Source organism: Microcaecilia unicolor, chromosome 5 (genome assembly GCF_901765095.1).
Source record: "Microcaecilia unicolor chromosome 5, aMicUni1.1, whole genome shotgun sequence".
Lineage (NCBI taxonomy): Eukaryota > Metazoa > Chordata > Amphibia > Gymnophiona > Siphonopidae > Microcaecilia > Microcaecilia unicolor.
Genome location: NC_044035.1, coordinates 66,170,652 through 66,197,087, shown reverse-complemented (window position 1 = coordinate 66,197,087; position 26,436 = coordinate 66,170,652). Strand labels below are relative to the sequence as shown.

At 44.1% G+C, this 26,436-nt stretch overlaps 1 protein-coding gene across 1 annotated transcript in view; it reads left to right on the top strand.

The window, feature by feature from the left end:
• EBF3 (EBF transcription factor 3) overlaps positions 1-26,436 on the top strand; it is a 479,658-nt gene that overhangs the window by 368,929 nt on the left and 84,293 nt on the right. The window contains exon 10 of the mRNA XM_030202964.1: positions 53-179. Coding sequence (XP_030058824.1) covers positions 53-179 — 127 coding nt within the window. The remainder of the gene's footprint in view (positions 1-52; positions 180-26,436) is intronic.

The following is a 26,436-nucleotide window of genomic DNA, read 5'->3' as shown; positions in this document are numbered from 1 at the left end:
ACTACTCCTATCTTCACATTTTTAACCTTGTTTATTGTATGATTTTTTTCAGCTGATAACACCCCATGCCATCAGAGTTCAGACTCCACCACGACACATTCCAGGAGTTGTGGAAGTAACTCTTTCGTACAAATCTAAGCAGTTCTGTAAAGGTGCACCTGGACGATTTGTCTACACAGGTAGTGTTAGCATTTTCTACCTTGTTTCAAAATGGTTGCATGCCCTCAGAATTTATGAGTGTATTTTTAAAGAATTTTAAAATAATACATGCCAATCAATGAATGCAGCGCACAAAAGTATTAACAATAGTTGAATATAAAAGTTGTAGGAAATTCTGGGCTATTCCTTTCTTCTTTTAATTAAATCTCTAAGATGCAATTTCATTATATAGAAAGAATACAACTTTTCATCTCCACTCTCATATTAATTTACTGTAAAATAAATACAGTGTAGTGTCTATACATTTCAAACTCATCATAAAGGACATGGTATCCCATATGACAGCACTGAGTGAAAGGAAAGGTAGGGTCATAGCCTGTCTGACCTGGAAATTTCTGTCTGATTTGCATTGCTGCTGGATTGATAGAAGCAATGAGATAATCATTATAAATTACACTCAGCAGTGAAAACCGAGCCTGGCTTAAATGTTTTTCACAATATGAAAATTACGTGGCCCCCATAGGGGGAGGGGCTGAATCCCCAGTGCATCTGTTTCCTATCAGTGTCCCACCAAGCTTGCAGTCTGACTTGGCATTCTAACATTTAACCTTCTCAGCATGAGATGTACCATAGGGCAACAAGGCAGCAGAAAAATGAAACAAGAGTGTAGTGTGGTGCATTGAGTCTTTGGAAAGCATAGAAGTTGAGACACAGTGATATGAAAGTACCTTTTTTATTTTTTTCCCAAGAACAGACCCTATTAGTCACACGTAGTGAGAAGACGGTACTGTTTCTCAGCAGGCTAAGTGGAGGCCTATCCCCATCTATCCATGCCTTTTTGCCCGCTGCTTTCAACTATTATAAAGATACAATTACCTTGGGAGAGTGTGGCAGTTCAGTTGATTAGCACGGTGAATTAAAAGAATGAGTCACAAATGACATGTCCAGCTCTTCTCTACTAGTCCTTTGTATTCCCAGCGTACCTCACCCCTGTTGTAAGAAGGTCAAAAATGAGAGAGAGAGAACAATTTTCAAGCAGCTAGCACTTAGGAGCAGAATTAACAATCATTCTGTATGTAATTGCCAGTTAATAGTAAATTGCCTGGTAGACTGTAAAATACAATATAAACTGGCGGGCACCTAAAATTAGATTAATGAGATATTTGCTGCATTTAAAAGTGCAATGCAAATTAATAGTCATTTCCAATATTTTTTTAACAATTGGCCAGTAGTGTTTTATTTTCTTAGTAAATAATACTTAAAAATAATGCACATCTGAAAATGCCATTGCATTGAATTGCAGTTTTCTGCTCATTTTATAAGAAGCAACACTTCAGCAGCTTGAATGGAATACCCGTGATTACTTTTTAATTAGAATATGAACATCAACATGTTATTTCATTAAATTAAAATGTAATTTTTATGCTTCTAATTGAAATTTTGTCACAGTTAAACCACACTTTTGTAAACACACATTAAAGTGGATTTTCTGATTATGTTAGTATGTACATGCATGCCTGTTACTGTTTCTTAAAGTGTCTGTTTTAGTTAATAATTGCCTATTAAAAGGAATGTAAGTAAACTGATATGCTTTGCTTCTCTCCAAGCATAGTTCCCAAGCATGCCATAAATAGTGACCGTTCGTGTCCCTGTTTTAGTAAATTGCTTTAAAGTTTTGCAGTTAATGCACATTAACATAAAAAGTTAACCTGTGCTATCTTACCTTACCTTGTTTTATATTAATTGTAACATTCCTCCATTAAAGTGGGAAAGTTGTTGCTGTCACTTGTTAATGGCTAACATAGAATGCAGTTAACTACAACTCTGTAGTTAACTGTTCCTCATTATCTGCTACATAAGCAGTTCCAGGTGTTAACTACACCTGCATTAACTGCAAGGTAAATATCCCACCCTCTAATTCACTTTTTGCATTAGGTGTATAATACAGTAGTTAATGCGCAATACAGCGGTAATTCAATAAAATGGATGCTAACAATTAAGTACCAAGTAGGTATGTAAATGACCAAAATACTGGCATATATGCACATATGTGTACACATACATATGTAAATGCCCATAATCCAGCTGCATGCACATATCTTCAATAATGAATAGTTTACAGATGGGTATTCACATGGGTGCAGTCTGGGCAGAGAGTGGGTAGGGTCACACACATGTAAATCATAAAATACTATAAGTTATACATGTATTTCCTAAATCTAGGCACAAGCATTTATACCAGCTCTGTGGTTGGCATAAGTGCTCATGCCTAACCTACTTTCCTTTACAGAATAGGCTCCACAAGCCCCTTTTTTAAAGGTGTCTCTTTATAGATTAATTCCTAACCCAATCTGTGGGGCACTCCCAGCCAGTCAGGATATCTACAATACATATACATGAGATAGATTTTCATGCAATGCCTCCTTAGTATCCAACTCTATCTCATGCATATTCATTGTGAATATCCTTAAAACCGGACTGGCTTGGTGTACCCTAAGGACTGGGTTGAGAAGCACTGCTTTATAAAATTGCCCTTTTTATTTAAGTAGCAAGAAGGCTCCTATTTGAAGTCTAGGTGCCTGCTTTTCTTTATAGAATGCCAGCATAATTAGGTATATGTACCCATATGTTTTCAAGTGTAAGCACACCAGCTGTAAAGCTGGTGTAAGTACTCACATCCAGATTGGGGAGATACACATGGCAATTATAGTATTCTATAATTTAAGCATGTGTGTGCCCCACCCATGCTCTGCTCGGACTCCACCGATATGAGCTCTGGCCAGATTCCACCCATGTGAATGTTTACCTGCAAAGTATGTGCCATGGATGATAGGCATATACCTACAGAATAACATGTAGCCGGATAAGTGTGATTTATGCACATACTGTATGTATTTAACAGAAACACATAAATTACTAGAATACTGGGATTCATGCATTTACTTGTCACCTATATTTAGACTGCTCCTTATAGAATTACCCCCTAACTGTTAATTTGCAGTTAACTATTTTTACTGTCATGAAAACAGTTAATGCATTTTAAAATCTATATTCACTACATAAGGCCAGATTCGACATAAAACACCTAAAAAATCCACACAGGAAACATTTCTTCCTAAGTGTATTCTATAAGTAGTGCCTAGATATCCCCAGCACCTAAAACTGTGCCTCCATTTACACCAATGAAAATGTGGTGTAAATACCCATGCGTAGATTTATGCGCATTGTTCCATATTCTATAACTGCACATGTACATTTTGGAATGCCCATTTCCCCACCGATAGCCATGCCCCTTTTGAACTATGCACATTGTAATTTAGGTGCAATTCATTACAGAATATGCTTAGCGAGTTGTGCGCATAAATTCTAATTATTGCCAATTAGTGCTGATTATTGCTTGTTAAGTGCTGTTATCAATGTTGATTAGCTTGTTGAGCCAACTAACTTATGTGCGTTGTTATAGAATATGCCTGGATTTTGGCGCGGATTTCTAGGCGTGCTATATAGAGTCCAGGGAATAATGGGGAAAATTCTATAAAAGCTGCTCAAAAATGGGCATCAGAAAAAAATCAGCACTAAGTGGTATTCTATAGAATAGTGCTTAGCACCAAATCCCTTGCCTAACTTTAGGCACCAGAAGTACGTCTGCTGAAACCTGGTGTAAATGCTGGTACCTAAGATAGGCATGCTAAGACAGTATTCTATAACCACACACACAATTTTTTGGAATGCTCCTGATACACACATGGCCACACCTCTTTTGAGTTATGCGCTAGCAGCGTTTTTCAACTGGTGTGCCGCAGTTGCTCCCCAGGCGTTTGGTGTCACTCCTGTTCATAGGTGCCCCACTGCAACCTCAACCTTCTGCGCTCATCCACCTGCCCGCCCATCTGGTATTGCCCCTCTCACTCACCTACCCACCCACCATCATGCAGCATCTTTCCTCCCTTCTGGTGCGTCCTCCACCAGGCTGCCATACTAAAGTTATAGTACAGATGCGCATGACTGCAGCTCTGCATACCGCTACTTCCCCTGGTGGCCCTGTCCCCTCTCAGAGAGAGGAAGTTGATATCCAGTTGGCTGGGGCCACCAGGGAAAGTAGCTGCACACAGATCTGCGGTCCCACATGTCTTTCCTATAACGTTAGTACTACAGCCCAATGGAGCATTCACCAGGAGGGAATAAAGATGCTGCATGATGATTGGTGGAGAGGGAAGGGGAGGAGAGAGAGAGGGGGAGAGGAAAGGGAGATAAACTGGAAAATATAGAATGGGTTTGGAAAAACACAGAGTTAATACTGGATGGGGAAGAGGAGAGAGACAGAGGAATGCTAGATTAGAGAGAAAAAGAGAGAGATGGGGCAGTACTGGATTGGAGTGAGAGAGAGAGAGAGAGAGAGAGAGAGATGTAGGCTGGGGAAGAGAGAGAAATGGGACAATACTGGATGGATGGGAAAGAGGAACACAGGGGCAATACCGGATGAGAAGGATAAGAGAGAGAAAATGCTGGAGTGGTGGGAAGAGAGAGAGAGAGAGAGACAGGTGCAATATTGCATAGGAGGGGGGAGAGAGAGAGAGAGATGGAACAATGCCAGATGGTAGGAGAGAAAGAAATAGGGCTTAATGGGATGGGAGAGAAGGGGAGGGAGAGAGACACACGGACAATAATGCATAGGAGGGAGAGAGAGAGTTAGCGATAATGATGGTGTGGTGGGGGGGCAGGGGAATGCTGCATGCCAGGGGCAGAGGCAGGCAGATAGATGGTTAATGTTGGATGACAGGGGGAGAGAGAGACAGACAGAGAGAAAATGCTGGATGGTGGGGCGGGGAGGTGGAGACAGCCTGGATGTCAGGGTGTGGGTGGTGAAGAGAGCCTAGTTGGTGGGGGGGAAGGAAAAGTTCATGAAAGACTGTGGATTAAGAAGAAGAGGAATGGGTGCCAGGATGAAGGAAAAAGATAGAAAACTGTAGGTGGACTCAGTAAAAAGAGGAAGAATGAAGACTGGAAACTAAGAATTAATGAAATCTGAGTAGAGGGAGCTGAAAGGAACAGGTCAATGTTGGAGCTGGATGTATTGAAGGAGGTGAAGAAGACAGGGGGAGAGTGAAAAATGACAGATGAACAGGAGATCCTTGGAAAGAGAGTTAAGAGCAGTGTAGTGCCCTGAACTAAAGGAGGTGGTTTTGGCTTCTGAAAGCTAGTCACAAAATGCATTGTTAGCCCAATAAAATATTTCACCCTATATTCTGTTGGGGTTTTTTTTGTTTGTTTTTTTGCTAATTTGTAATGCAGTGATTGAAATTTGTCAGTTTTTGAAATGTACATCTGCCAGCTTTATATTTTGCTCAGTGTAAGGTGTTAATCATCACTGGTTTTATTTCTTTGGTGTTGCACTACATGCAGAGTCTGACTTTGTGGGGATTTAGTTTAATTTTTGTATGCATGTTTCTGTTTTTAGTTTGTAGTTACTTGTTCTAGTCTTGGTGAGGGTCTACCTGTGTTCTGTATGTATGAAAGTCACCAGGTATTCTGCAAACATTGAATGGGCTTGGAAGAAAGACTTGTTCTAGGAAAGAGAGGGAGAGGGGGTCCTTCACCAGTGTTCCTTGTTTTAGCCAAAGATTTAGAAGAGTAATTGAGGGGCAATTGTGTGCCTAATGCTCTGAGATTTAAAATGTCCTTTAAAAAAAAAGTTTAAAATGATGTTTAAGAGCTTAGCTCCTCTTATACATGGAATTTTGTTGAATATGACACTTAAGGGAGAAGTTATCAATGTGGACTACTGTTAAGACATGTTATTTTACTACTACTACTACTAATTATTTCTATAGTGCTACTAGATAACACAGCACTGTACACATTATATGCAGGTACTTTATCTGCCCCTAATGGACTCACAATCTAAGTTTTTGTACCTGAGGAAATAGAGTGTTCAGTGACTTGCCCAGGGTCACAAGGAGCTACAGTGGAAACTGAACCGAGTTTCCCAGTTTCTCAGCCCACTGCACTAACCATTAGACTAATACAGGTTATTAGTAACTAGATCTCATTGCATAAAATGGGACCCGCGGTAAAATAATATTTCTTAACTTTAGCCTATGTTGATAACTGCACCCGTATATGGAGTGTCAGTACTCACACATGTGGATAGATGAAATTGCAAGTAGGGGTGTGCAGCCAAAGGCTTTTGTTATGTGTAGATTCCCATGTTTGTGAGAGTTTTTGTTTTATTCTGATTTTAATTTTGGGGCAGTTTTGTTAATAGTGCATAACATTACTCAAAAATGTACACTGCCCAAAATAGCACTATGCTAAGAAAGTGATCATGCATGCACTATCGTACGACTGTGCACACAATTTGGATACAATGGAGCCAAATCTATAAGTGGGCACTTCCATTTAAGTGCCTTCATGCCACATGTGGTGAGATGCTATATTTACATATGATGGAGACAGTCCATGCAAATTCATTATGGATGCCTGAAAACCTAACTGGCTTAGGCATGTCCTAAGAACTGAGTTCAGAACTGCCTATTAATGAAGTATATAATTATATATCCTTAAAAAAACTGATGGTGTGCCTTGACAATTTTTGTGCCTTGTCAGTGTGCCATGAGATGAAAAAGGTTGAAACTCACTGCCTTATAGATTAGTACATAGCCAGATGTATGCACAAATTTTAATAAGTGCCAATTAACTTCAGTAATTGGTTGTTAGCACCCAATTACTCAATTAATTTGAACACGCATTTTGGACACGCAATTCTGGGTGCCATATATATTTTCCAGGGGAATGTGTTTGGTCTTGTTTTACTTAAATAAAATTTTGACCAACCCACATATCATTTTTAATAGCTGAACCAAGTAATCAAATGAGATGTTGGCAATGAGTAGTAAACACGTCCAAAGCAGCAGTAGAAAAAAAACAGAATCTTGAGTATACAGAAATATTTTGCGGGCTTTAATTATTCCTGCAAAAAGAATTGCATTCAGTATCAAAATATATGAAATAATTACACCAAAATAATCTGCATTGAAAGATATTCCTTATTAATTTGTTTTAAAACTAGTTTAAGAAAAAATCCAGTTCATTTGGTCACCATACAGTGTAGCTCTGAGCCTATTTTTCAGTTTTTCTTTCTGATCTGTTATTTTGGCCAGTTTCCATCATTTAGCCCCTATCCACATTTCAGTCTCTGAGCAGAACTGATCTCATGTTTCTGAAGTATTTAAGGATCTTTTGTGTGCATTCAAATGTAATTTTGTCAATGGCACTGTTACAGTGTTTAGAGTCAATAGCTCCCTTCCATCACAGCCAATACAAACTAACTGTCTCATAGGTCAGTGCTCTTTAAACAAATTACTTGTATCCACAGAGTAAATGATTGCTAATTGCCTCCCACAAATCATACTATTTTTACTATGCTAAACATAGAGCAAATGGGTCTTAAATGTAAACTTCCTATGCTTTGTACACAAGTAATTGTAACTCTCAGCAATGAAATGAGTAAGCTGCAAAAGGCTGCTATCACAAGGTAAAAAATTGGAAATGCCTCTAAAGCCAAGGAAGCAATTGTCATATTATGTTTTATAGCAGGGCATCTATAAAAATTTCCATAAGCATTCCTATTCCATAAGCATTCTTATTTTATGTTTTTTTATAGCGTATAAATGGTCCTACACAAATTTACACCTGAAGTGAGTCAGGTGGAACTATGTGCATGTACTTTATGCATGTGTATATGAAATTTAAGTATGCATATATTTTGCAATTTCCAGTTCTAACCAAATGCTGCCCTCAGAAATACCTATGTGTAGGCATGGCCAGCCCAAATGTATCTGATAACCTAGGCAAACCTTCAGATGTGCACCACTCCCTAGCAAGAAGTGGTTCAAGTCCTCCTCAGCCTTGTCCAGCATCTCCCTTTACCTTTCCTACCTCCCCTCCCCAATGTGTCCAGCATCTCTCTCTTCTCCTGCCCCCACCCTGAGGTGTCCAGCACTTCTGTCCCTCCTCCCCATGAGGCATCTCCCATTCCCTCCTCCCTCCCTCTCCTTCTCCCAAAGTGTACAGTATATACCTTCCCTTCTCCCTCCATCCATCCCCGGAGATGTTTCAGTATCTCTCCTTCCTTCCTAACTCCTCCCTCCTTCTTGAGGTGTTTCATCATCTTCTATTACCTAATCCCTTCAGAACAGCATTGATGAGGCAGTCAGTACATGTAAAAAAAAAAGACTCACTGCTGCAGTTGCAAGGACTTGAGCATTTGTATGTACTCAGGGCTTGCCATGTCCCATCACCTCTGAAAAAGGAAGTTTGGAAGGGGTGAGACCCAGCAGGTTTTGGAGTGTGCACAAATGCTCAAGACCTCACACCATCACTGATGAGTCTTTTGTAGACTTGCTAACTGCAGCCTCCCCCCCCCCCCCCCAAAAAAAAAAATAATAGTTTTGCTGCCCTAGGCAGACCATGTCCGTCTAGTGTTCAGGCCGGACCTGTACACAGACCACGTAGTTCATATACTCATGTCAGCATGATTATTTTTATATGTGTATTTATTTATTTAATTTGACATGAACAATTTAATAATAGACCTTTCTATGTATAAAACATGCTTTACATTAAAAAAAATGTTTCATAAAGTTAACTTCTTATTCTCCGAGGACAAGCAGGCTGCTTGTTCTCACTGATGGGTGACGTCCACGGCAGCCCCTCCAATCGGAAACTTCACTAGCAAAGTCCTTTGCTAGCCCTCGCGCGCCCGCGCGCACCGCGCATGCGCGGCCGTCTTCCCGCCCGAAACCGGCTCGAGCCGGCCAGTCTTCTTTTGTCCGCACTCGGTACGGTCGTGTTTTCGCCGTGTCGAGCCCCGGAAAGTCGACCTCGCGCGTCCAATTTGTTTGAACGTGTTTTTTTCCTTCGGGAAAGCTTTGTCCTAGTCGGGAAGTGCTCCGGAAACCCCCCGCCGGGTTTCGTGTAAATCCTCCCCGTACTTCCAGCTTTTTTGCCCCGGTAAGTTTTCTTTCGTCGTCGGGGTAGGCCTCTTTTCGGCCTCGGTCGAGATTTTTTCTCCCTCTAAATTTGGTGCTTCAATTTTCGCCATTTCGGCTTTTGATTTCGCCGGCGTGATTTTTCCGCCCATGACATCGAAGCCTTCCAGCGGCTTCAAGAAGTGCACCCAGTGCGCCCGGGTTATCTCGCTCACTGATCGACACTCGTCGTGTCTTCAGTGTCTGGGGGCCGAGCACCGCCCTCAGAACTGCAGTCTGTGTTCCCTGCTTCAAAGGCGGACTCAGGTAGCGAGACTAGCCCAGTGGAACGTGTTGTTCTCGGGCTCTTCGTCGGCATCGGCACCGGGATCTTCGAGTGCATCGACGTCGTCAGCGTCCAGACCATCTTCCTCGGCCGCCCCTGCATCGAGTGCATCGAGGCATCGGGCCTCTGCATCGGCGCCGAGACATCGGATAGCTGCATCGACGTCGGTGGTACCAGGACCTCGTCTGCTGATGTCGTCGGACGGTGGTGCATCGGGTGGAGTGCAGGTGAGGGCTGTCCATTCCCCTGCTGGTGGCGGTGAGCCCTCGGGTGGGTCTCCGCCTACCCTGAGGGCTCCTGCGGTACAGCCCCCCCGAGATCGACCTTCTTCAGTCTCGGCCCCGAGGAAGCGACGGATGGATTCGACGTCCTCCTCGTCGGTGCCGGGGAGCTCCGGTGACATGCTTCGGAAGAAATCGAAGAAGCATCGACACCGGTCTCCTCCCCGTGTCGGCACCGAGAGCTCTGGGTCGCCGAGGGATCTGAGCAAGCCAAGCCTTTTCAGGAGGTGGTCAGGCAGCTGAAGGCGTGCAGAAAATTCCTGGCCAGAGGAGTTTATGACACTTTTGATGTTGCGTCCAGGGCCGCTGCTCAAGGTGTGGTGATGCGCAGGCTCTCATGGCTGCGTGCCGCCGACCTGGAGAATAGAATCCAGCAGCGGATTACGGACTTGCCTTGCCGTGCGGATAACATTTTTGGCGAAAAAGTCGAGCAGGTGGTAGAGTCTCTCCACCAGCGGGACACCGCATTCGACAAGTTCGCCCGCCGGCAGCCTTCAGCTTCTACCTCTACAGGTAGACGATTTTTCGGGGGAAGGAAGACTGTTCCCTATACTTCTGGCAAGCGTAGGTACAATCCTCCTTCCCGACAGCCTGCGGCCCAGGCTAAGCCCCAGCGCGCTCGCTCTCGTCAGCAGCGTGCGAATCAGCAAGGCCCCGCGGCTCCCCAGCAAAAGCAAGGGGCGAGCTATTGACTGGCTCCAGCAGAGCATAGCCGACATCCAAGTGTCAGTGCCGGGCGACCTGCCTGTCGGAGGGAGGTTGAAAGCTTTTCACCAAAGGTGGCCTCTTATAACCTCCGATCAGTGGGTTCTCCAAATAGTCCGGCAAGGATACACCCTCAATTTGGCCTCTCAACCTCCAAATTGTCCACCGGGAGCTCAGTCCTACAGCTTCCAGCACAAGCAGGTACTTGCAGAGGAACTCTCCGCCCTTCTCAGCGCCAATGCGGTCGAGCCCGTGCCATCCGGGCAAGAAGGGCTGGGGTTCTATTCCAGGTACTTCCTTGTGGAAAAGAAAACAGGGGGGATGCGTCCCATCCTAGACCTAAGGGCCCTGAACAAATATCTCGTAAAAGAAAAGTTCAGGATGCTTTCCCTGGGCACCCTTCTCCCCATGATTCAGCAAAACGATTGGCTATGCTCTCTGGACTTGAAGGATGCCTACACACACATCCCGATACTGCCAGCTCACAGACAGTATCTGCGATTTCAGCTGGGCGCACGCCACTTCCAGTACTGTGTGCTACCCTTTGGGCTCGCCTCTGCGCCCAGGGTGTTCACAAAGTGCCTAGCTGTGGTAGCAGCGGCGCTTCGCAGGCTGGGGGTGCACGTGTTCCCATATCTCGACGATTGGCTGGTGAAGAACACATCCGAGGCAGGAGCCCTGCAGTCCATGCAGATGACTATTCGCCTCCTGGGGCTACTGGTGTTTGTGATAAATTACCCAAAGTCCCATCTTCTCCCAGTGCAGAAACTCGAATTCATCGGAGCCCTGCTGGATTCTCGGACGGCTCGCGCCTATCTCCCAGAGGCGAGGGCCAACAACTTGTTGTCCCTCGTCTCGCGGGTGCGAGCGTCCCAGCAGATCACAGCTCGGCAGATGTTGAGATTGCTGGGCCACATGGCTTCCACAGTTCATGTGACTCCCATGGCCCGCCTTCACATGAGATCTGCTCAATGGACCCTAGCCTCCCAGTGGTATCAGGCCGCCGGGGGTCTAGAGGACGTGATCCACCTGTCCACGAGTTTTCTCGAATCCCTGTATTGGTGGACGATTTGCTCCAATTTGACTCTGGGACGTCCCTTCCAAATTCCTCAGCCTCAAAAAGTGCTGACCACGGATGCGTCTCTCCTGGGATGGGGAGCTCATGTCGATGGGCTTCACACCCAAGGAAGGTGGTCCCTCCAAGAAAGCGATCTACAGATCAATCTTCTGGAGTTGCGAGCGATCTGGAACGCTCTGAAGGCTTTCAGAGATCGGCTGTCCCACCAAATTATCCTAATTCAGACAGACAATCAGGTTGCCATGTACTATGTCAACAAGCAGGGGGGCACCGGATCTCGCCCCCTGTGTCAGGAAGCCGTCAGCATGTGGCTCTGGGCTCGCCGTCAAGGCATGGTGCTCCAAGCCACATATCTGGCAGGCGTAAACAACAGTCTGGCCGACAGGTTGAGCAGGATTATGCAACCTCACGAGTGGTCGCTCAATTCCCGTGTGGTGCGACAGATCTTCCAGGCGTGGGGCACCCCCCTGGTGGATCTCTTCGCATCTCAAGTGAACCACAAGGTCCCTCAGTTCTGTTCCAGGCTTCAGGCCCACGGCAGACTGGCGTCGGATGCCTTCCTCCTGGATTGGGGGGAAGGTCTGCTGTATGCTTATCCTCCCATTCCTCTGGTGGGGAAGACTTTGTTGAAACTCAAGCAAGACCGAGGCACCATGATTCTGATTGCTCCCTTTTGGCCGCGTCAGATCTGGTTCCCTCTTCTTCTGGAGTTATCCTCCGAAGAACCGTGGAGATTGGAGTGTTTTCCGACCCTCATCACGCAGGACGAAGGGGCTCTGCTGCATCCCAACCTCCAGTCTCTGGCTCTCACGGCCTGGATGTTGAGGGCGTAGACTTTGCCTCTTTGGGTCTGCCAGAGGGTGTCTCCCGCATCTTGCTTGCTTCCAGGAAAGACTCCACTAAGAGAAGTTACTTCTTTCATTGGAGGAGGTTTGCCGTCTGGTGTGACAGCAAGGCCCTAGATCCTCGCTCTTGTCCTACACAGACCCTGCTTGAATACCTTCTCCACTTGTCTGAGTCTGGTCTGAAGACCAACTCCGTAAGGGTTCACCTTAGTGCAATCAGTGCATACCATTACCAAGTGGAAGGTAAGCCGATCTCAGGACAGCCTTTAGTTGTTCGCTTCATGAGAGGTTTGCTTTTGTCAAAGCCCCCTGTCAAGCCTCCTACAGTGTCATGGGATCTCAATGTCGTTCTCACCCAGCTGATGAAACCTCCTTTCGAGCCACTGAATTCCTGCCATCCGAAGTACTTGACCTGGAAGGTCATTTTCTTGGTGGCAGTTACCTCGGCTCGTAGAGTCAGTGAGCTTCAGGCCCTGGTAGCCCAGGCCCCTTACACCAAATTTCATCACAACAGAGTAGTCCTCCGCACTCACCCTAAGTTTCTGCCAAAGGTTGTGTCGGAGTTCCATCTGAACCAGTCAATTGTCTTGCCAACATTCTTTCCCCGTCCTCATTCCTGCCCTGCTGAACGTCAGCTGCACACATTGGACTGCAAGAGAGCATTGGCCTTCTATCTGGAGCGGACACAGCCCCACAGACAGTCCGCCCAATTGTTTGTTTCTTTTGATCCCAACAAGAGGGGAGTGGCTGTAGGGAAACGCACCATATCCAATTGGCTAGCAGATTGCATTTCCTTCACTTACGCCCAGGCTGGGCTGGCTCTTGAGGGTCATGTCACGGCTCATAATGTTAGAGCCATGGCAGCGTCGGTAGCCCACTTGAAGTCAGCCACCATGGAGGAAATTTGCAAAGCTGCGACGTGGTCATCTGTCCACACATTCACATCTCATTACTGCCTGCAGCAGGATACCCGACGTGACAGTCGGTTCGGGCAGTCAGTTCTTCAGAACCTGTTTGGGCTTTAGGATCCAACTCCACCCCCCGAGGGCCCTGTTTGTTCTGTTCCAGGCTACACTCTCAGTTAGTTGGTAAATTTTTTAGGTCAATCTCAGTTATGTCCTCGCCGTTGCGAGGCCCAATTGACCAATGTTGTTGTTTTGAGTGAGCCTGGGGGCTAGGGATACCCCATCAGTGAGAACAAGCAGCCTGCTTGTCCTCGGAGAAAGCGAATGCTACATACCTGTAGAAGGTATTCTCCGAGGACAGCAGGCTGATTGTTCTCACAAACCCGCCCGCCTCCCCTTTGGAGTTGTGTCTTCCCTTGAAGTGTATTGTCTTGCTACATACTGGACTGGCCGGCTCGAGCCGGTTTCGGGCGGGAAGACGGCCGCGCATGCGCGGTGCGCGCGGGCGCGCGAGGGCTAGCAAAGGACTTTGCTAGTGAAGTTTCCGATTGGAGGGGCTGCCGTGGACGTCACCCATCAGTGAGAACAATCAGCCTGCTGTCCTCGGAGAATACCTTCTACAGGTATGTAGCATTCGCTATGTCTGGCTCTTCTATTGGTCGTGTATTGATCAAGCTTGGCTATGATATTGGCTGTACTCAAGGCCTACAAAAGTCAAAGTAGAACAGATATTCTTGTCTTTCTGTCAATCTCTTTTCTTCTGAGCAGATGTGGTACCCTTTCAAAGGCTCATGTATAGTGCTTCTAAGTTTTTTATAAATTATAATTTGTTATGTTTACTTTCCAGTGAATTAGGGGTTCTTTGAGGGTACAGAAAATCAGTGTTTCTTGGTGTTCTCACACCATAGGTGCTATTGGTGGGTACCCCTTTTTCAGTACAAAAGACACAAAAATAAGTGGAGAATGCAAGACAAGCTAGGGAAGTACATAAGTACATAAGTAATGCCACACTGGGAAAAGACCAAGGGTCCATCGAGCCCAGCATCCTGTCCACGACAGCGGCCAATCCAGGCCAAGGGCACCTGGCAAGCTTCCCAAACGTACAAACATTCTATACATGTTATTCCTGGAATTGTGGATTTTTCCCCAAGTCCATTTAGTACTGGTTTATGGACTTGTTCTTTAGGAAACCATCTAACCCCTTTTTAAACTCTGCCAAGCTAATCGCCTTCACCACGTTTTCCGGCAACGAATTCCAGAGTTTAATTACACGTTGGGTGAAGAAAAATTTTCTCCGATTTGTTTTAAATTTACTACACTGTAGTTTCATCGCATGCCCCCTAGTCCTAGTATTTTTGGAAAGCGTGAACAGATGCTTCACATCCACCTGTTCCATTCCACTCATTATTTTATATACCTCTATCATGGGTGACAGAGTATTGAGAGACGTGGTATATTTCTGTTGTTTGTCCAATAATCAATTTTTTTGTATCAGCATGTTTTATTGCTTATTATCAGTTAAAACCTAAAATTAGAAGCTACTTTAAAAAATGCAATTCTGCATTATTGTTTAGACCAACAGCATATGTGTCCCTATAAAAGCTAGCTAGGAAAGAATTCAAAATGTACATTATTGTATATATTTTGTTCTGTTAAAGGATTTTAAATTAAAAAGTGTAATCTGAAAATGCAGATAAGCGTTGAACATGAGAAAATAAGTTTATATACTGTGTTAGCTCGAAAGCCTTTTAAACACGGCATATTCCAGAATTGTAGTTTTTAAAACAGTGGCAACTCTACATTTAACAGGGTGTTTGTTGTCCCTTTTCTCTTGTGTCTCAAAGGAGGTCAAAAGAATAAGACATACCATTTGTGCTGTTGCACAAGAAGACTATTTGTCCTAATCAGTGACACCCATTTACTAGAATTGCTTAAAATGAACTATACTTCATACAGAAATCACACATTTAGAGTGTTCCATTCATCATCTGAAAATTGAGGGCCAGTAAACTTTTCTGTTCCTCCAGCAGAATCATAGACATGCATCAAAATGTTACAAAATGATTGGTGAGCGGGAGCTGTCACCCATTTTTCAAGGAAGAGGAACATTATTTGCTAATTTCCCAACCAAGCCAGTGACAGGGTACTTCGTCTTTAGACCCATGGTGACCAACATGGCCTTTTTGTTATTAGTACAAGTCAAGCGCTTTTTGGCTGTTACTAACAAGACACATTTGTCTATCATCAGAGAGTGCTTTATTTATTTTTTTCAAGTGACTGTGACTAAAGTGTGCTCTCTGTGTCATGATTGGCTGCACTTCTCCAAGTTGTGGTTACACTGGTAGCAGAGGAACTGATAAATCACAAAGTTTTCAAGTCAAGGTGAAGGTATTGACTCTGCTGCACCAAAACTGACAAAATATAGTGGTGAGGAAACAGTAATTCATCTTCAGAGAAAGGACAAAAGAGTCATCTAAGTTTCAAACAATAAATGCAGAAATTTGAAAGTTTGACTCCTACTATGGTTTTCCCTTTTTTTTTTTTAATGTTTGCTAAGATAAATAAACAAAAATGTATTTTTCTTAAATTGCATTAATTTGGATTCCTTAAGTTAGTTCAAACTTTAGGTGACATAAGGAAATTTTATGAAGGCTCTTCTGTGTGTAAAGTTGGTTTTACATGCAGAAAAGGGCTTTTATAGAATTACCCAGGGCTATACATTTGTATAGCAATGCACGATAGCAAGACAGACAGTGCTTATACTTGAACCACTTGTAGGTGTTTCTGAGGGCATAGTTTGTGTTAAACAGGGGCAGAGCTGCAAATGGTATACTGCATAAAGAGATGATTTTATTTATTTTATATTTTAGCACTTATATGTAACAAAGAAATACTTTGTCCAGTAATAAGGTTATACAGGTTAAAAAAAGAAAACAAGAATAAACAAATTTTAAGAAAATATTAAGGGCCCTGTTTAAGCCGTGCTATAGGTGCGCTAACTTTTTAGTGCGCACTAAAAATTAGTGCACGCTAATGATGGAGACACTCATTATATTCCTATGGGTGTCTATAGCATTAGTGCACGCTAAAACGTTTGAGTGCCTACAGCGCATGCGGCTTAGTAAACAGGGACCTAAGGAAACAGCAATAACCTTGAAATCACCAATAAAGCCCCCAATTTAGTGGGGATATCCCAGAAAAAGGGGAATGATTACCAAGGGCCCTGTTTACTAAGCTACGCTACAGGCACGCTAGCATTTATAACGCTTGCTAAAAATTAGTGTGCACTAATGCTAGAGACACCCATAGGAATACATGGGTGTCTCTAGTGTTAGCACATGCAAAAAACGCTAGCACACCTTAGTAAACAGGGCCCCAAATGTTCTATCTAGAAGTATTAGGTGCAGAATAGAGTACATAAATAATATAACCATGCTGCTAACTAAAGATGCTTAAATCAGATATTAACCAGAACAGAAATCCCATCATTCTTCTTTGATTCCAGAAATAATCAACGGTTTGGGTCCCTAAAAACATGTTTGACCATGAAATTTAATAATTCACTTTACCAGAAAACAGAAGAGCAACTGCCCAACCATGTATTGAACTTCTTGACATAACAGGAAAGCTTTATGTCTATCCTGAGTCTGTTTAAAAACATCAGGAAAAATGTGTTCATGTTGACCCAAAAACTGAACTTGATGCTGATAAAAGTCTCCATATTGAATCTTTATCAGACTCAAACAAAAAAGTCACCAGCAAAGTTGCCTGTGATGTCTCCAAGAAATGCCAGACACATCTTCATTAACCCTCTGATCTTCCTAACCTTTTGGAGTTTAGATTCACTTTTTCCATTAATCCAAGAACCTCTCTAAGGAACCGCTTATAAAGCTTCCTAGGTGGCATAGAAGGAATTTTGGAGAAATTCAATACTCTTAAATTTAAATTTCTAATTCTTTTTTCCAAAACCTCCATTCTTTTCCCAGCGACACAGAGTCTTTTAATTATCACAGGCTTATGTGTTGACATATTCCTCTCGAGGGAATTATGTCAATCTTCCAGTCTCCTCAAAGTTCCTAGCCTCTCAGCAACTTTGCCACTTACAGTTTTTCCAAAGTCACCAATGCTGACCATATAGCTTCCAAAGTTAAGTAGCAGGTCTAGGCTGATCTAACAACTTCTGCCCTCTGGAGGATTCTAAAGGGCTAAAGTGAAATATGCCAATAGTATCTCCTCCTCCTTCATTTGCCACCAAGCTGGCGCCCTCCTCATGCTGAAACAGACCTCACAAGGAACAAAAAGCATTTCTGGAGTCAGACAGAACAACTACCAGCACAGCCTCGGCAGGCCTCAGAATGGAGAGAGCATCTAATCCTTCTCCACAGCCTGATCTACCAACAATAGAACACAAAGTCACAGAGGAGGAGAGAGCTCTTGTTTACCAGGTCTTAATGAAGCCTTAAGTTGGGCTGATGATTTTACTGGCTCCAATAGCAAGGACTGCTTCTGTCTGAACAGCTGAGGAATTACAGACTGAATTACAGGAGGGAGGTCCTCCAGGTAAAACCTTAGTTTTCCTCTTCCTTTTCACCATCTCATGGCTACTACTACTACTACTTAACATTTCTAAAGCGCTACTAGAGTTACGCAGTGCTGTACAATTTAACATAGAGGGACGGTCCCTGCTCAAAGAGCTTACAATCTAAGAGACAAATGAACGGTCAGTCCGATAGGGGCGGTCAAAATGGGGCAGTCTGGATTTACTGAATGGTAAGAGTTAGGTGCCGAATGCAGCATTGAAGAGGTGGGTTTTAAGCAAAGACTTGAAGATGGGCAGGGAGGGGGCTTGGCGTAAGGGCTCAGGAAGGTTGTTCCAAGCATAGGGTGAGGCGAGGCAGAATGGCTCTAATCAAAGAGTTAAAGGCAAAAATTAAGCAGAATAGCAGCAGCACAACTGTCATTTACTAATCAGTGCATGCCATATTGGATCTCCCAAAGTGGTGATTTTTGAAAAGGAAAGTACACTTATATTTTCCTCTCTAAAATTCATGAGTACATGTACAGAGTCAATACACACATGTATGCACTGCATGGGGTCACTGTTCCCTCTAAGCCAGGGGTTCCCAAAAAATGTTTGGTTCACGGCACCCCTGCCAGCCACATGGGTCTCTGTGGCATCCCCCTGGCCACATGGGTCTCCGCACCCCCCCTCCAGCCACATGGGTCTCCACAGCCCCCTGCCATATAGGTCACCCTTTCCCTGCAGCCCCTCCTCTCACACCAGCACACCTTCCCCAAATCCAGCATCGTTCCTACCGTCCTTCCTGCAGGTCCAGGATCCCCCCTTCCTCCGCCACATAGGTCTCCATTTCCCTTTCCCTAGCACACCTTCCCCAAATCCAACATTGCTTCTCCCTTCCTTTCTGCAGGTCCAGGACCGCTGCCGCTTCCTTCTCATTCCTCTGCCACTGCTGCAGTGCTTGCAGCTTATATTTTTTGGGCCGTCTGCGATTCACACAGGAACTACAGTGCCTTCCCAGTCTGCTGCGTCCGGCCCTCTCTGATGCAACTTTCTATTGTGAGAGCCGGTTGCGGCAGAGGGAAGTCCCCTCAGTGCCTGTGTCAATTGTGGACGCCCAAAAATGTAAGCACTGCAGTGGCGGCAGGGAAGCAGGAAGCGGCAGATGCTGGACCTGCAGGAGGAGAAAGTAGGGAACGATGCACCGCAGCACCCCTGAGAGTTCACTGCGGCACACAGTTTGGGAGCCACTTCTCTAAGCTGAGCAGGAGACCTCCAACTGTTTTGCTGCCAGTAGGAGGTTGTGCTTCAATATTGTATTTTCAATCGCTAAACACAGGCAGGTTCCCTGGAGTCCTACAGAGTTTACCTGTCATTCACTATTGAAACAGCACCCCCCACTGGCAAGACTGTAGGTGGAGGGCTCCCTCTCAGCTTAGAGAGAGTAGTGCATGGGGTGGTTCTGTGATCCAATTCAGTGTATAACTTCTGTTCTACAAAACGGTGGTATAATAGCAGGTATGCATGCAAGTGCACTTAGGTGCTATTCTGTAATTTGGTGCCTAAATGCTCTGGCATGTAACTGCAAATGGGGCATGGGAGAGGCATGGACAGCTCATGGTGTTCTGACTATTCCAGTGTGCTCTTTACAGAATCATGTCAATTGGGCATGCATGGTGCTGCCTTTAGGTGCATGTAATGTATTGACATGATATAAGTATTCAAGCATAAAATTAGGTACTATGCTAGTATTCTATAACAGATTTGGCGTGCAAATTTACCATTGTTCATGTAGAGTTATACATGTATTTAGCCGTGTATATCTATGTTGAACCACTCAACATAGGTATACAACTTTATTCAGATAAGTTATTTGTCTAAAGTTATACCTGCTATTTGTGCGGATCAACTTTTAAATTTAAGTTATGCATATATGGGGGAAATTCTATAACAGGGTGCCTAGACTTAGGCACTAGGAAGGGTGCATTCAGAGCTCATTCAACAAAGGATCATAGGCACCTACTTTCCTTTATAGAATGCTAGTATAAGCATGCACCTAGCATTTAAGAATGATCATTTCACTTACATCAGCCATAGAACTGATGTAAGTGAAAATGACTAACGTGTGCCAGCTTTTGTGTAACTTACAATATTCTGTAAGTTAAGTGTATAACTGGGAGCCCTGACTATGATACTTCCATTCTCCACCCTTGTGTATGCCTCCCTTGAAAACAATTGCTATATAAATTAAGTGGGAATTTGCAGAATAGCACTTAGGAAGCATACTAGCAGTTGCGTGCATAGGTGTGCACTTACATGTATAAGTGCTAGTATTGTAAATCTAAGGCCCCAATATTCAGAAGCAAATGTAGGCACTAGAGGCCGTTAGCACCGGACAAGCTCCCCCATTTACTAGCGTGCAATGTTCAGAGGACCTAGCCGCAGGAAATAGCGAGTGAGCTCCAGATCAGCATTTTATGCATTGTAAATGCAGGTGCTAGTCCAGTGCTAATGGCCTCTAGTGCCTGTGTTTACTTCTGAGCATCGGTCTCTCATTGTATTCTGTAAGTTATGTTCATAAGTGGGAGCCCCACCTATGCCTCTTTCCTGCTCTGTCCATGTAAGCACTCCCTTTTATATTTTACACACTGCCTTATAGATTATCATACAGCGATATGAATGCACAAATTCTAATGGGTGCCAATTAACTTCAGTAATTGGTTGTTAGCAACCAATTATTGATGGTTAACAGCTCGATAGCCAATTAATTTGTGCACGCATCTCGGGAGCATGCCAAAATTTACGTAAGCAAATCTGGGCACCATATATACAAGTGTGTCTGCAGTTTCTTGGGTAAATGTACAGTTGTGCATGTAAATACTAGTATTAAGAAAGGGATCCAGGAGTCGTCGTTGATGATATGTTGAAACTTTCTGCTCAGTGTGCTGCTGCGGCTAAGAAAGCAAATAGAATGTTAGGTATTATTAGGAAAGGAATGGAAAACAAAAATGAGGATGTTATAATGCCTTTTATCGCCCCATGGTGCGATTGCACCTCAAATATTGTGTTCAATTCTGGTTGCCGCATCTAAAAAAAGATATAATGGAATTATAAAAGGTGCTGAGATGGGCAATGAAAATGATAAAGGGGATGGGACAACTTCCTATGAGGAAAGGCTAAAGTGGCTAGGGCTCTTCAGCTTTGAGAAAAGGCAACTGAGGGGAGATATGATAGAGGTCTGTAAAATAATTAGTGGAGTTGAACAGGTAGAAGTGAAGCGTCTTTTTACGCTTTCCAAAGATACTAGGACTAGGGGGCATGCAATGAAGCTACAAAGTAGGATATTTAAAATGAATCAGAGAAAGTTTTTCTTCATTCAACGTGTAAATAAACTCTGGAATTCATTGCCAGAGAATGTGGTAAAGGCAGTTAGCTTAGCGGAGTTTAAAAAAGGTTTGGACGGCTTCCTAAAGGAAAAGTCCATAGAGCATTATTAAATTGGACTTGGGGAAAATCCACTATTTCTGGGATAAGCAGTATAAAATGTTTTGTACTTTTTTGGGATCTTGCCAGATATTTGTGACTTGGATTGGACACTGTTGGAAACAGGATGCTGGGCTTGATGGACCTTTGGTCTGTCCCAGTATGGCAATTCTTATGTACTTATGTACATTTATGTGCACACATAAAAGTGGGCACCCAATTATTGAATTGACCTTCTTGTGACTCATAGGGCCAAAATTTATTGTTCTGCAGGCAGCAAGTTTGAAACAAAAGCACATATTGCCAACCAACTAGGTGCTTTTGAGAACTGGCCTTTAAACGGAAATGAGAAAATAAAAATTAAACTTTGGATGTACTCTGTAGAAGTTGTTGTTTACTTTTGCAATGTGTATATATATATATAGATGCCTGTTCTGATGTGTGCATTTATACATACGGCTATCATTCCTGAACATTCAGCATCATTAAAGGACAGACTTTTAAATACCCAATTGGGCATATATGCTAATCTCAACTTTGTTAAATGTTTCATATATATCCATCTATTTGCTCCCATGATATAACTGAATTCTATTATTCTGTCTCCTGTATTTTCACATGTAAGCCACATTGAACCCAAGTTTTCTTGGAATAATGTGGGATATAAATGTTTTTTTTTTAAATACTTTATTGTCCACCTTTTAAGACACTGCCTATCCATCTGGATGGTGATGGCACAAGAAAAGCAAATTTGGTCCAGTGAAGACTAACTCAAAATAACCTGTTTCTTAGCTGGGCTCTAGTATTACCATATTGAAAATGCAACTATACCATGCCTCCATGGTTATGTTCCACAAATAAGTTAGTTGGAGTCACTGGGGCTCATTTTCACAGTACTTAAAGTTCCATAGGTTATTATAGAGCTAATTTTCAAAAGAGAAAAACGTCCAAAAAGTGGCATAAATGTACATTTGAATGTTTTTCTCACAAAAACGTCCAAATTGGTATTTTCAAAACCAATTTTTAGACTTTTTACTTTGAGGTCCATCAGAAGTGCATTCAAACTACAAGGGGGCATGTCAGGGGCGTGTTAAGGGCAGGATCTGGGCGTTCCTAACACTTGGACATTGTTCAGCCATAATAGAACAAAGCAAAAGTGTCCAGGACTAAAACTAAGATGTTTAGAGCTAGACCTGTTTTAATAGCAAATAAACACAAAAGGGTGCCCTAAATGACCAGATGACCACTGGAAGGAATCAGGGATGGCCCCAATACCCCCTCCCCAGTGGTCACTGAGGCCCTCCCACCCACCACAAATGTGAATGCAAATATGATTTAGTAGCCTCTATGACAGCCTCAGATGTTAGAACCAGGTGTGTTAGAGCAGCATGCAGGTCCTTGGAGTAATGTAGTGATCAGTGCAGTGCAGTACACCATGGAGTGGGGAGTGGGGGACTCTGGTCCCTATCTCCCTCTACCTGTCACATTTGTGGGGGAAACTGTGAGCCCTCCAAAACATCAGAAACTCACTGTACCCACATATAGGTGCCCCCTGCACCCATAAGGGCTATTGTAGTGGTGTACAGTTGTGGGCAGTGGGTTTTGGGGGGCTCAGCAGACAAGATAAGGGAGCAATGGTGAGATGTGTACCTGGGAGCATGTTTTTGAAGTCCACTGCAATGCCCTCTAGATTGCCTCATTTATCTCCTGGGATGTCTGGGAGACCAGTCTACTAAAAATGCTGGCCCCTCCTACATCCCAATGGCTTGATTTTCTACATTTTTTACTTGGATAGTTTTTTTTTTTTTTTTTTAAATGGACCAAAAAAAACTCCACACCCAAAGCACAAAACCTTGTTAGTATTTTTGAAAACAAAAGATAGACATTTTTCTTTTTTGAAAATGAACTTCGTTCCTATTCAGATTTTGGACGTTTTTTGCAAAATATTTAAAGTCAGACTTAGAAGTCATATCGAAAATGCCCCTCCACATAACTTTGTTAGTCTAAGTGCTTTGAAAATAGAGCTCACTGTTGTCCCACAAATTTTTAACTTTTCTTAAAAATTTGTGGGACAACAGTGGGACAACAATTGTGGAACAACTTTTCTTGGGTATCGAGATAATTTATTTGTGGGTTTTATTTTGGGATATCAATAGAAATCAAACAAAATAAAACATGGAAAAGAAAATAAGATGATACCTTTTTTATTGGACATAACTTAATACATTTCTTGATTAGCTTTCGAAGGTTGCCCTTCTTCGTCGGATCGGAAATAAGCAAATGTGGTAGCTGATAGTATATATAAGTGACTTGGATATAACAAAAGAGAGGGAACGAAGTACAAACTAAAGTCCAAACAAAAAAACAGCACCATGGGCCTTTAAAAATGGAACACAGTTCTTTAATGAATGAGCCTTGACAAAAAGACCCAACACGGGCCATGTTTCGGTGACTATCCGTTTGAATACAGAAAGTGAAAGTGCCTTGTTGCTTTGTAGCTTTTACTATATGAGACGTGGAGCTCCACCACCCCCACTCACCGATCTGGCCACTGTCTTCACCTCGTCCTCTGTTCTACCTGCTCACCCTCCAATTTCTGCGCCTCAGCTCTTCCTCTCTCTGACCATCTCCTGATCACCTTCACACTTCATCACCCTCCCCCTCAGTCCCACCCAATACTAACCACTACTTCTAGGAATCTCCAGGTGGTCAACCCTTCCACCTTATCCTGTACTATCTCTGATCTCCTCCCTTCTATAATGTTCTCCGAGACTGTCCTCCCTATTCCTCGCCAAACAGGACTATTACACCCAATTCACCAACTCCCTCAGTTCTAACCCCTGTCGTCTCTTCGCCACCCTTAACTCCCTCCTCAAAGTGGCCTCTGGTCCCACCCACCCCCCCCCCCTCACTCTCTCCTCAAGCACTGGCGGACTACGTTCGCGACAAGGTGCAGAAAATCAACCTCGAATTCACCTCCAATCCATCTTCTCCTCCTCCTCACCCTACAACACACTCCCTCAACAAACCAACCCAGGCCTCCTTCTCCTCTTTTCCCGATATCACCGAAGAGGAAACCGCCTATCTTCTCTCCTCTTCGAAATGCACCACCTGTTCCTCAGACCCCGTCCCCACCAACTTACTTAACACCATCACTCCTACTGTCACCCCCCTCATCTGTCATATCCTCAACCTCTCTCTCTCCACTGCAACTGTCCCTGACACCTTCAAGCATGCTGTAGTCACACCACTCCTCAAAAAACCATCACTTGACCCTACCTGTCCCTCCAACTACTGCCCCATTTCCCTCCTACCCTTTCTCTCCAAGATACTTGAATGCGCCGTTCACAGCCACTGCCTCGATTTTCTATCCTCTCACGCCATCCTCGATCCACTTCAATCCGGCTTTCGCCCCCTACACTCGACGGAAACGGCACAATCTAAAGTCTGCAATGACCTGTTCCTTGCCAAATCCAAAGGTCACTACTCCATCCTTATCCTCCTCGACCTATCCACCGCTTTTGACACTGTCAATCATAATTTACTTCTCTCCACACTGTCCTCACTTGGGTTCCAATATCATCTTTATGCCGATGACACCCAGCTTTATCTCTCCACTCCAGACATCACTGCAGAAACCCAGGCTAAAGTATCGGCCTGCTTAGCCGACATTATGACCTGGATGTCCAACCGCCACTTGAAACTGAACATGGCCAAGACCGAGCTTATTGTCTTTCCTCCCAAACCCACTTCTCCTCTCCCTCCACTCTCTATCTCTGTTGATATCACCCTCATCGTCCCCGTCTCATCTGCCCGCAACCTCGGGGTCATCTTTGACTCCTCCCTCTCCTTCTCTGCGCATATCCAGCAGATAGCCAAGACCTGTCGCTTCTTCCTCTATAACATCAGCAAAATTTGCCCCTTCCAGTCCGAGCACACCACCCAAACTCTCATCCATTCTCTCATTACCTCTCGCCTTGACTACTGCAACCTACTCCTCACTGGCCTCCCAATTTGCCACCTATCCCCCCTTCAGTCCATTCAAAACTCTGCTGCACGTCTTATCTTCCGCCTGAACCGGTACACTCATATCACCCCTCCCCTCAAGTCACTTCACTGGCTTCCGATGAGGTACCGCATACAGTTTAAGCTTCTCCTTTTAACCTACAAAAGCACTCGATCTACAGCCCCTCCCTACCTCTCTACCCTCATCTCCCCTTACATTCCTACCCGTAACCTCCACTCTCAAGACAAATCCCTCCTGTCAGTACCCTTCTCCACCACCGCCAACTCCAGGCTCTGCCCTTTCTGCCTCGCCTCACCCCATGCCTGGAATAATCTCCCTGAGCCCATACGCCAGGCCCCCTCCCTGCCCATCTTCAAAGCCTTGCTCAAAACCCACCTCTTTAATGTCGCCTTCGGCACCTAACCATCATACCTCTATTCAGGAAACCTGGACTGCCCCTACTTGACATTTCGCCCTTTAGATTGTAAGCTCCTTGGAGCAGGGACTGTCCTTTATGTCAATTTATGTTAATCTGTACAGCGCAGCGTAACCCTAGTACTGCTCTAGAAATGTTAAGTAGTAGTATTCGAGTTATTCCCCAAGTTTTCCACGTCATCACTGTGACCCCTGACGCAGGTGCTAGTCACCGAAACACGGCCCATGTCGGGTCTTTTTGTCAAGGCTCATTCATTAAAGAACTGTGTTCCATTTTTAAAGGCCCGTGGTGCTGTTTTTTTGTTTAGTATATATAAGTGAAACATCCAAGCATTTCAATGACAGTCTTGCATTCAGGCGGGGGTAGGGGGAAGCGTGGGTAGGAGGTATATATTTGAGTTATTCCCCAAGTTTTCCACATCATCACTGTGACCCCTGACACAGGTGATAGTCACCGAAACACCGTGTCGGGTCTGTTTGTCAAGGCTCATTCATTAAAGAACTGTGTTCCATTTTTAAAGGCCCGTGGTGCTGTTTTTTTTGTTTAGTATATATAAGTGAAACATCCGAGCATTTCAATGACAGTCTTGCATTCAGGCAGGGGGCAGGGGGAAGGGTGGAAAGGGTGGGTAGGAGGTATGCATGGGGACATCAAAGCATTTCATTGATAGTCTAACAGGATGGGTATGGGTAGGTGTGAGGAGG